Source organism: Chinchilla lanigera, unplaced genomic scaffold, assembly GCF_000276665.1.
Source record: "Chinchilla lanigera isolate Chin_1 unplaced genomic scaffold, ChiLan1.0 scaffold00183, whole genome shotgun sequence".
NCBI classification, from domain to species: Eukaryota; Metazoa; Chordata; class Mammalia; order Rodentia; family Chinchillidae; genus Chinchilla; species Chinchilla lanigera.
Window position 1 is genome coordinate 649,937 of NW_004955584.1, and position 12,170 is coordinate 662,106.

General features: G+C 39.1%; 1 protein-coding gene across 1 annotated transcript; it reads left to right on the forward strand.

Moving 5' to 3' along the window:
* Positions 1–7,436: 7,436 nt before the first annotated feature.
* LOC102027131 (vomeronasal type-1 receptor 1-like) lies at positions 7,437–8,354 on the forward strand. The gene has a single exon (XM_005414415.1). The coding sequence runs from the start codon at positions 7,437–7,439 to the stop codon at positions 8,352–8,354; it is 918 nt and encodes a 305-aa protein (XP_005414472.1).
* Positions 8,355–12,170: the final 3,816 nt, after the last annotated feature.

Here is a 12,170-nt window from a genome sequence, read left to right on the forward strand (position 1 = left end):
CCATCTATTCCTATTTTCTGTAGAGTTTTTATCATAAATGCATGTTGGACCTTCTTAAAAGCTTTTTCTGCATCTATTGAGATGATCATGTGGTTTTTGTCTTTGGCTTCATGGATACGGCGTATAACATTTATACATTTGTGAATACTGAACCAACCTTGCATTCCTGGAATGAATCTGACTTGGTCGTGGTGTATGATTTTCTTGATGATTTGCTGCATTCTATTTGCTAGTATCTTATTGAGTATCTCTGCATCTATATTCATTAGGGAGATTGGTCTGTAATTCTCTGCCTTGGTTGGGTCTTTCTCTGGTTTTCGTGTCAGTATGATACTTGCCTCCAGAAGTGAGTTAAGGAGAATTGCTTCCTTTTCAATTTCATTGAAGAGTTTGAGGAATGTTGGTATTAAATTTTCTCTGAATTTCTTGTAAAATTCTAATGTGAATCCATCAGGACCTGGGCTTTTCTTTGTTGGTAGGCTTTTAATCACGTTGTCAGCTCATTAATTGATATTGGGTTGTTCAGGATTTTTGTATCTTCTTGACTCAACTTTGGTAATTCATATGTATCTAGGAATCTGTCCATTTCTTCTGAGTTTCCTATCCTATGGGAGTAAAGATTTTCAAAGTAGGTATTAATGATCTTCTGAATTTCTGTGGAATCTGTAGTAATTTCATCCTTTTCATTCCTTATTGCATGAATCTGAGTTCTTTCCTTCCTTTTCTTGATAAAGTTAGCTAGGGGTTTAACAATTTTATTTTTCTTTCAAAGAACCAACTCTTTGATTCATTTATTTTTTGGAGGGTTTTCTTCACCTCAATTGCATTAATTTCTCCCTGTATCTTTATAATCTCCTCTCTTCTTTGGGCTTTGGGCTTGATTTGTTCTTCTTTTTCTAAAAGTTTAAGATGCACCATGAGGCTGTTTATTTATTCTCTTTCTGTTTTCCTTATGTGTGAGTTCACTGCTCTAAATTTCCTTCTTAGGATGGCTTTCATTGCATCCCACAGATTCCAGTAAGTTGTATTTATATTTTCATTTGTTTGTAGGTATTTTTTAATTTCTTCTTTAATTTCTTCTGCAACCCATTGGTTATTCAGGAGGTTGTTGCTTAATTTCCAAGTATTTATGGAATTTTTGGAGTTGTTTTTGTCATTAATTTCCAATTTGATTTTGATGTGGTTGGATAATATGCATGGGATAATTTCAATTCTTGTGTATTTAGGTAGGTATACTCTGTGGGCTAGAATGTGGCCTATTTTAGAGAAAGTCACATGTACAGCTGAAAAAAATGTGTATTCTGATGTTGTAGGGTGGAACACTCTGTATACATCTACTAAGTCCATTCGTTCACAGCTTTGTTTCAGATCTGCTATTTCCTTGTTGATTTTTTGTCCAGTTGATCTATTTCTTTGTGTCAGTGGGGTGTTGAGGTCCCCTGTTACAATAGTGTTATTAATTATACGGATTTTCATGTTTGTTAAGATTTGTCTTATACAGTTTGGAGCTCCAATATTTGGTGCATACATGTTTATGATTGTTATCTCATCCTCTTACAGTTTTCCTCTGACAAGTATATAGTGACCTTCTTTATCTCTTTTTATTGTTGTCAGTTTGAAGTTTACATTGTCTACAAACAGTATAGCTACACCTGCTTTTTTGGGTTCCTGTTGCATAGAGGATTGTTTTCCATCCTTTGATTTTCAGTCTATGAATTTCCTTTTGAGTAAAATGTGTTTCCTGTATACAGCATATCATTGGATTTTGTTTTTTAATCCACTCTGCCAGTCTGTTTCTTCTGACTGGTGCATTAGGCCACTTATGTTTATGGTATAACCAATATGTATTGATTTATCATTGTCATGTTGTTTACTTGCATTGGTGTCCTACTTTTTCTACCTGTTTACTTGCTTGCTCTGCTTGACGTTTCATTTCTACTGTTGTTCTTGAAATTGTGGTCAGACTTTTCTCTGTCTAGAATATCTTTTAGTACTCTTTGCAGTGCTGGTTTGGCACTCATGAAGTTCTTCAATTGTTCTTTGTTGTGGAAATATTTTATTTCTCCATTGAATTTGAAGGACAGTTTGGCAGGGTATATCAGTCTTGGTTGGAAGCTGTTTTGTCTCAGAACCTGTAATTCTTCACTCCAAGCTCTTCTCGATTGAATGGTTTGTGCTGAGAAGTCTGCCATGATTCTGATGGGCTTTCCTTTATAGGTAATCTGTTTCTTTTCTCTAGCAGCTTTTGATATTCTGGTTTTTTGCTGGAAATCTGGGAACTTCACTATTATATGTGTGGGTGTAGTTTTATTTTGGTTGTGTTTGTTTTCAGTTGTATATGCCTCATTTACCTGTATATCAGGTTCTGTTTCCATACTTGGGAAATTTTCTGCTATTATTTCTGCAAATATTCTTTTTATGTCAGTTGTGTTGCCTCTTGCTGTTTCATTGACTGCTATTAGTCGTACATGATTCCTCTTTGCCTCATCTTGCAGCTGTTGAATTGAGTTTTCCTGGATCCTTGTTGATTTTACAAAGTCCTTTCTTTCATGGTCACTAGCTGCCATGCTGTCTTCAAAGTCTGAGATTCTATCTTCAGCTTCATTCAAGCAGTTTTGGCAGCTGTCACTGGAAGCTTTGTTTTCCTGGAAGTCTCTTTTTTTTTTTTTATATTTCCTGGAAGTCTCTTTGATTCTGGTTCATGCGTTCTAAGTTCTTTCTATATTTTTCATTTAATGTTTCCGTCCATTGCCTTTGTTCTTCTATTTTCTTACATGTTTCTTCTTCAGATGTTCTGAGCAGTTCTTTCATTATTATTGTCATTTCATTTTTTGCCTGAGAGATTATTTCTGATCTCATCTCTTCTATGGCCTTATGGAGTTGTTTCTTTACTTCCACTGCAATCATTTCAACAATTTCAGGCATCTGTTTACCAAGTTTTCCTATGTGGATGTCTCCTGGACTTGTTCTGATTGGGGCAGAGTTCTGGGACTGTGTTTTAGTCCTTCATCTTGTCCTGTTTGATACCAGATGCAGAAAGCTCAGTTCCCTCTTCAATGGCTCCACAGCAAAGGCCACTAGTGTCCATAGTTTTCCTATTGGTCAGGTTTGCTCCTCAGTGTCCACTGAGATACACTAATTAGTTGGGGCGTTTCCGGCCATTGCTGAAGTGTATCTAGTTATCCCAGGTCTCAGACTCAGGCATTGGTGTCAGCTGATGGCAGACCATCTGATCCAGCATCCCCTTGCAGTTCAGGGCACGTGTAAGGCTGGACTCAGGTTGCACTGGTGGCACAATCCAGGTCCAGTGGACCTCTGTCTGCAGGCAGTTCAGATTACAAGCAAAACCCAGACACTAACTGCAGGGTCAATAGTTTGTGGCCCACCTGATTCTGTGTCTGCAGGCAGTTCAGGACGTGTACAGGAGCCAGACCTGGGCCGCTCAGACAGCAATCACAGACTGCACGTGCCTGTGCCCTCCAGAGGGTCAGGGCACAAGTCGGTTTCTTGTTACTTTTAAAAGATCTTGTCTTTCACAGTTGCTAGCTGCAATGCTGTGTTCAAGGCCTGAAAGTCTCTCTTCAGTTGTTTTTTACTTCAGCTGCTATCATTTCAGAAATTTCAGGCGCATGACTTCCAAGTTCTTCCAACTTCCAAGTTCCAAGTGTCTCCTGGACTTGTTCTGAGCGGCGTGGAGTTCTGAGATTGCACTTTGCTCCTTCACCTTGTCATTTTGGATGTGGGAGGTGGAGTGTCAGGCCTGCCCTGTGATGGCATCAGGAGGCAGAGTGCTGAGTCTGGCCTCTCCCAGGCAGCTCACTAAGTGACCACGGCTTTCTCAGGAGTCAGACTGGCTTTCCTGGGGGTCTGACTTGCCCCACAATAGTTGCAGGAGATGGAGTGCCAGTCCAGTCCTTCTCAGGCATCTCACAGAGGACCCTGGGTTTCCCAGGAGTCAGACTCATTCCAGGATGGTGGAGTGAGGCAGGACATGGAGTCCAGGCTCTCCCAGGAAGCTGATCAAACAACCCTGGGTTTCCTGGGAGCCAGACTCATTCCATGAGGTGGGCCATGAAGTTAGGCTTCTCCCAGGCAGCTCACCAAAAGTCCCTGTCTTTTCCTGAGGTCAGACTTGCCCTGCGGTGGTGGCAGGAGACGGAGTGCCCAATCTGACCTCTCCGAGGCAGTTCGCTGAAAGTGTACACTGATCTTCATTATTTCTTGATACATATTTTTCTTGACTATAACACTGACAAAACGTAAGCAGATTCTTTGACAGTACTTATTTGCTGGTGCACACGACACAATAAAATGTGTAGCACAGCCTGAGTGAAGAAATGAACAGGTCAGCCACATTTGTTTCTCACAGTCAGGCTATCTCTTCTCAGCTTGCTAAGATCATGTGTTAGACTCAGGGAAGCCATTCCTATTTAATTATTATTTTCTGCCCTTTAGGTAGTGATGATACACATTTTTCAGGATTGAATAATAATATATAGTGTTGGGGGAAAAAAAATTCCCAGTTTATCAACCACACTCTCAACTTCTTCGTGTCACTTTTTAGACCTCAGTGTCCTTTTCTCAAGCGTCATTTCATCTGATTTCCAGGCATCACAGATGATGATTTGCCATGCCTGTTTCTATCTCCATCTCCCTCCAACCCATCTCTCAACTGATTTGTCACTAATATTCTAATAGCTGAAGTTTTGCAAAGAGTTTTCTGAGATGATCTCAAACCCCCATGCAGGGGCTGTCACTGAACTTACAGGTGAAATGATAATTACTTCCCAGCAGAGGGATGACCTCATAGCGTCCCAACCCTTTATCTCAGGAACAGAGTCCCTTTTGTACTCATACTCCCACTGTCACCATGGCAGCTACTGCCCCAGGAAAAATTCCATTTGGTAGGTGGACTCTCTTTCTTGTTATATATTTGAAGAAATATTTATAATAATATATATTATATATGATAATATATATAGTATAAATATATAATAATATATTTTTGTGTGTACCTTTTTGATACAGGCTTTCACTATGCACTTCAGGCTAGCCTTGAACTCACTTTGTAGCTGAGGCTGACCTCAAACTCACAACAATCCTGCCTCAACCTTCTGAACTCTGGGATTACAGGTGAGAGCAGCCATGCCCAGTGAAAAGTAGAAAGTTTATGTAGGAACCTCATCTGAAATGTGTCAACATATTGTCTTAGTTCTTTTTTGTGTTGCTGGGACAATATACCTAACACACACAATTTGAAGGAGGAAAGGTGTAATTTAGCTCGTAGTCTGTAGAGGTTTCAGTCCGAAGTCAACTGGCTCCAGGAAGGGCAGCGAGGCAGAAGGACATGGCAGACGAGAAACAGTCCATTGCAAGACAGACAGGAAGCAGTGAAGCAGCGAGCCTCTATCTCCTTTATACCATCTAGGCTACAAGCCTTTTGGATGGGGTGGTGCCATCCACCCCCAGGATGGGCCTTCCATTATCCACATCCATAACTGTGCTAAAGCAATCAGTGGACTAATTTAGTTCCACACACCCTTAACCCCAAAATTGCACACCTTAGAACCAGCTAGTTCTAAAAGCCCCACCTATGAGTGCATGAGGCTGCTGGATACAAGCCAAAACACATAACTCCAGATCATGCTGAGTTGGCCACACTGGCCTAGAACTCCTGTGCTCCATTATCCTGTCTCCACCTCCTGTGTGCCTGGGCCTATGCCCATCTTCCCAACTGAGATATTTAGGACAATTTAAAATCAGTTGGAGTAAATTTCCCTTTGGTTTTCCATAACAATGTCTCCAAAATACTTTGCAATGTTGGAAAAACTATAATTTCTTTTTTCTCTTTGTGGCTTGCAGAGAACAATGCACCACTAATTTCATGTTTATTGAAAGATTCTTCAGTCAGCGTAAGGTGAGTGGACTTCACAACAGATATAATGGAAATCTTTTAAAATGGGACTCAGAGATTTCAAGGTACAGGTACACTCAGGACCTATAGACTGATCAATGCCTAAATGGGACTCCAACATTTAACCAAATTAAAAAGCTCTGTGATAGTGTCCAAATCTCTGCACCTGGCTCTAATCTGTTGGTATTTCCAAAGACGTCTACGTAGTGATAATTTGATCTGTTCCAGGTGAGATTTGTGGAAGCATTTTCCTGACACTAAGCAACAAGGAAAATGTTTCCAATTTATTCCCTATGGTCATCTCCACATAAGAAACTTTGGTAAAGAATAAGAAAAAGGCCTTTTCAGCTGAGAATATAACTCAGTTCCACAAGTGCCTGCCTGGTAAGGACAAGTCCTGAGTTCAATTCCCAGTACCAAAAAGAAAAAGGCAATTTCCCCACGGATATCTCAGGTTTGTAAAGAGGATAAGAGATATAAGATTACCTGAGCTGCAGTTCAGGTCTTCTCATGTCTGAATTTCTCATTCTAATCCCTATAATTCATTCTTCAGAAAATTTTAAGCATCTTTATATACAATAGCTCAAACACAGTGTTTTTGTCCCATCTTCAATAATGCTGGGCCTTGACTTCTTTTGTTATTATACATATTGTCAAAATGACCTTTAATATTTAACATCTCTGTCTAAACACATCACTACTTTATTTAGATTTTATTATTTTTCAAATATTAATGTCACTTAAATTATCCATTATAATTCAATATTTATTAATTATAAGTAGGTGAGATGCTGTTAAAATAGAGGCAGTCTTTGATGATTTTTAATTCAAATTCTCAAAATATTGAATTGTATCTTATTATAAGTAATATTATCAAAATAAATGTGACTTCTTATGTAACACCAATGAAGAGAAAATTAATTACCTTATCTCCCACGCTAATACAAATTTCAATGAGAAGACTTTCTGTAATATAAAACTTTAATTAAGCATTTGGCAAGACATTGTTTTAAAATGAAAAAGTGTACTGATAAAGATACTTTGTATTTGTGTTGTAGCATTAAGAAGAACAGATATTATCTTAATTATTATTCATTCCTGAGAACTGGAAATGATTGATTATATATTATTTTCTGCTTATCCACCCTTCAAAATTCCATTCAAACCTTGTAATGAATGTAGCAGTGCTCCTGGAAGGTTAGCACCTGCAGGACTTCCTCATCTCAACAGCTATTCAGACCTCCACTGTGGGTTTCTCAGTTTTTCTTCACTTACTGTTGACTGAGGATGCATAAGCTTCAGGCTTTTTGTTGCAACTAATGCTGCAAGAGTCACCTCACTCTTCACAAAAGTTGTATTCCTAACTTGCATGTTTCCTAGAATAATGGCTTTGTGAGAAAAGACATTCTCTGGATGTAATCAGGACAATCATTTATATCCAGATTCCTCTTACTCAAATAAGACCCAATTTCAACACCTTGAATAAATGGATGGAATAGCTTTTGCTAATTTAAATTGGGCTATGGTCTTCCTCACTCAGACTAGTGTTGGAATCCTTGGAAATTCTTTACTCTTTTGCCTGTATAACTTTTCTCTATTCACTGCACAAGTGTTCAGACTCATAGATGCGATTCTCATACAGCTATTCCTAGCTAACAACTTGGTACTGTTCTCTAAAGGGATTCCTCAGACAATGGCTGCTTTTGGATTGAAAGACTTCCTGGGTGAGACTGGATGTAAGCTTGTCTTCTACTTGCACAGAGTGGCCAGAGGTGTGACCCTCAGCACCACTTGCCTACTCAGTGGCTTCCAAGCCATTACAATTTGCTCCACATTTTCAGGGTTGTCAGAGACCAAAATCAGGTCTCCAAAGTATCTTGGCTTCTGCTGTTTTCTCTGCTGGATCCTGAACCTCCTGATAAATACGCATACTATTATGAATGTAACGGGACCAAAGAACAGCAGGAACATGAGTAGACAAAACATGTACAGATACTGCTCTGCTCCTGTCACTAACAGTTTGATATTCACGCTACTAGCAACCATTTACGTCCTTACAGATTGGACTTTCTTGGGTGTCATGGTCTGGGCCAGTGGTTCCATGGTCCTTCTGCTGCACAGACACAAACAGCGTGTCCAGCACATTCACAGCCCAAGTCTCTCCCCCAGAACTTCCCACGAGGCCAGAGCCAGGTGCACTGTGCTGATCCTGGTGAGCATGTTTGTCTCCTTTTATGCTCTGGCTGGCATTTTATCCTTTTGGATTACCCAGACCCCAAGCCCAAGCCCCTGGCTCCTGAGCACCTCTGCACTGCTGTCGTCGGGCTTCCCCACGTTCAGCCCCTTTGTGTTTCTCTTCAGTGACACTCATGTCTCTCAATTCTGTGTTCTGTCATGGACAAGAAAAACAAATATTCCACCACTGTTCTCTGGGCTTTGAGTTCCTTCAGAACGTCCTCTCTTTTTCAAGAACGTTGTTTCAGAATTTGTATTGGCTGTTGATATGAGTGCTAATCTGTAAGCACCTTAGGATGTGGTAGTTAATGAAAATTATGGCTGTAACCTCATACTGCTTATTGCACCTTCCAAATGTAAACTATGTAAACACTTTCATAAATGTGAGGAAGCTCCTTAAAAATGTGGATGTAACTAACATTCAATTCAGCAATTATCTTATTCCTAAAAGAATTTAAAGTGAGAACATATATGTTTGTACATAACTCTTTATAGCAGAATTATATACATTACCAAATAAAAATGCTCATGAATGTTTTGATGGCTAAAAATATATGATGTGTACATATAACAGAAAAATGTACAGCCTTAAAATGTATGAGATTCTGACACATGCTAAAATATATGCATGAACTTTGAAGAACTTATATTAAATGAAATAAATCAGAGCAAAGATGAAAAGAACAAACAGTATATGATTCTATTTATATACATGGTGCATATAATTATCAAGTCAGCAAACACAATAATGAATAACTAGGGCTGTAAGAAGAGTGAGTGGGAAAATGGTATTTATACAAAATTTCTATTTTGAGTAATGTAAAATTTCTAGAGAGGAAGGTTGTTATGGTCATTCAATAATGTGAATTTGATGCTATCCATGGTGCAATTAAAATGGTAAATTTTATGTTATGTGTACTTTATTAAAATCATAAAATATAAATTCAAATAATTATTTAGAACTTGTGTGTAATGACATATAGGCTTGGAGATGATCTCCATAACTTTCAATTTATCATGCTATTTACTGTGAGAAATTGCTACAATATTTTATATCAAATGATTTGAATAGTTTATGCAATTGGGCAAATCAATGTTATAAATATCTTATTGCAGCAAGTACATAAGGCTTAGTAGTTGTAATCACTCCTCAAAATATATTTTCCTATTCCATATCTTAAATGACAAAAAACAACTGCAGAAATAAATGAAATTTCATTCACTCTTTTGGATGTTTTTTGTTGTTCGTTGTTTTTTGTTTTTTTCAGGAAGTACAGAACGAGGGCCCCTGAGACAGTGAAGTCTTACATTCCTCACTTTTCTAAATTTTGTCTTACGCTGCCTTTTGAGTTTGAAATTACCCAACAAAGTTCATATGAGTACAGAAGGTCCTGCTCAGCAGCCCAGAAGCCTCCTGCAGGCCTTCCCTCAGACAACTTCCTCTGCTCCGTGTCCCAGCGGTGAACACAGCTGTAAATGTTGACAGCATTTGCTCAGTGATTTCAGCTCTGTATCCATGTCTGGGGAAGTGGGACCTGGGTGAAGAAGCAGGTATCTGCAGCCTTGGGTGGACTACTGCACCACAGCCGGCCAGACTCATCCAGGTAGAACACCTGCATCTGTGAGGCTGCAGAGGAGACAGCTTTAGGAGCACAACCTGTCCAGACAGGGAAGGGTCCAAGAAGAGGAGGCAGCTGTGGCTTTAGTTCTACTAAGGAATACAGTGTATGTAAAATATATTTGAGCACATAGGCACACACTAGGAGGTGCTCCCAGTTGCAAAATTCTACAGGAAAAATTTCACTGCAGGAGGTAGTTCTTCTATAAGAGGTAAATTATCAGTGACTTCATTTTCTATTTTGTGAATGTCCAATGGGTAGCAACCCTTCAATAGATAATAAAAAACTTTGACATTTTATTGACAAAAATGTTAATTTACTTTGGGAAAATATACATGCACTGGTGTGATATTGAAACCTGAGTTCTAAGCTCCTGAAGCATAATGTGAGATTTCTCATTATTGCAAGAAAGATGTGAATCCAATGCAAAGAAACCATTGCACATGGACTAAGTGTTCTGGTACCTGCACAAACATTCTCTGGAAGCCACCTTAAAGCACACATTTTTGGGCTTCAATCCTAGAGTGTCTGATTCAGTGGTTGTGAAATCAAAAGTAAAAATAAATATTTTATCTCATCCCCAGGTGATGCTGATGGAGAATACTGAGGCCACGACCAAGAGTCTGGAGAGAGACTTCCCACCTAGGCAAGTGCTGTACCAATAAGCCATACCCCTAACCTTAACGTTTCTTCTTTCACATTTCCTGTCTTCCTTCCTGGCAGAGGATGCAAACCCCACAGGACCGGGCAATTTGGTGGCTGAATATCTCATACGCACCTGCAGTAATGCCTGAAGCCCAGTATGTGCTCAGACCCATGTAGCACGGGCTGCAGTTGGGAATAAGCATGGCCTTCACGTTCTGTTTTTCTGTCCTGGGCGGTCTCAGTGTCCTCTTTATTTACTGCTCCAAACACAGATGCTCGACGTTCTTGTAGATGCAGAAGTATCGCATTTTGGAAAGAAGACCCTCACAAATACCACTGTAGTAGAGTTCTCACATGCACGCCATCGTTCTCCCAAGTTTCTCGAAGTCTTAACTGTTTTCATCCTTTGCTAACATATTCCATAGCTATTCCTGCCACAGCCTTTAAACTATTTCACATATAGCATAATTAATGCTATTAATAGCATTGTAGTAATTTGCTGTTCAAATCAATTTTTGATGTGACACACTTACTTTCCTTCAGCCAATGTACCATTCCAAAGTAGCATTCTCTAAGGTTGTGTTACTTATAAATATCAGATTCCTAAAAAGAACTGACTGTCTTGGTGCAGGGCACATGCCTGTAACCCAAAGTATTCACGAGGCTGAAACAAGACAGTGGCAAGTTTGAGCCCAGACTGGTTTGTTTAGTGAAACCTCACTTCCTACACACAGTCAAGTACTCTGGGGATGTAGCTCAGTGATGAAGAGCTTGCCTAGCGTCCAGGCGAACCTCTGTTCAATGCATACTGCAAGATACACAAGCAGTAACTTTGTTTGTGCAGTAAAAAAAACTACATGGGTAAGATTGTTTCTCGGTGGGGACAAAATCAGTGATTTCACAGCAGGGCTTTGTGTATGTGTAAATCACAGGCAGAGTTCCACACTTGTCTGCCTGTTCATAGTGACCTGACATAGATCTCTGTCTTCCTTTTTACCTCCTAGTAAGTCTTTTTTCCTGTTCCTAACTGAATATTTTAACATTTGAAAAACATACCCTAAGGCCTCAGCCTATGTCAACTGGAGCAGCAATATTCATCAGCTTTTGCCTGCTTGCAAGGGGATATAGTGTCCAAACGACTTACAGGGAATGGACAGTTTGGATCTATAAGTTCTGTGGCCACCTTAAGTCCCTAACCTTTGGGTTAGGTCTAATCTCCATGGTAACTAGTTGCCCATCAAATGAGGAATAGATAAAAAAAAGATGTGGTATTTTTATATAATGCAATATTACTCAGCTATAAAAAATATAAACTTGAGGCTTTTATAACTAAATGGATGCAACTAGAGACTATACTCATAAGTGAAATAAATCAGACTCACAGGTGTAAACATCATATTGTCTCCCTAGTGTAAGAACATGAAAGAGTAAATAAAACCCAAGAGGTACTATAGAACAGGGAAGGAAATTGCTCAAAGGGAAGGAACAACTGGGATGAGGGAAAGGAGAAAAAAAGAAAGAAGGGAAAAATATATATGGAAGGATAGTTGGGAGAATTGTACTGCCAGTGTCTAATGGTTTATTGAAAGGAACAGTAAAAAAGCTTACTTTTTTCAACAATTTTGCATGCTTATATCTGGTAATTTGAACAATTAAGTTGAAGACAGCAATATGCAATATAACAAACATTGGTGAGGTCCTACCATCTTGTTTAGTGAAGCTCTGTATTGTTTCTAATTTTTTTAATTAGTTTTATG

Coding starts and splice junctions, on each gene's coding strand:
- LOC102027131 (XM_005414415.1), top strand. CDS start 7,437: ATGGTCTTCCTCACTCAGACTAGTGTTGGAATCCTTGGAAATTCTTTA.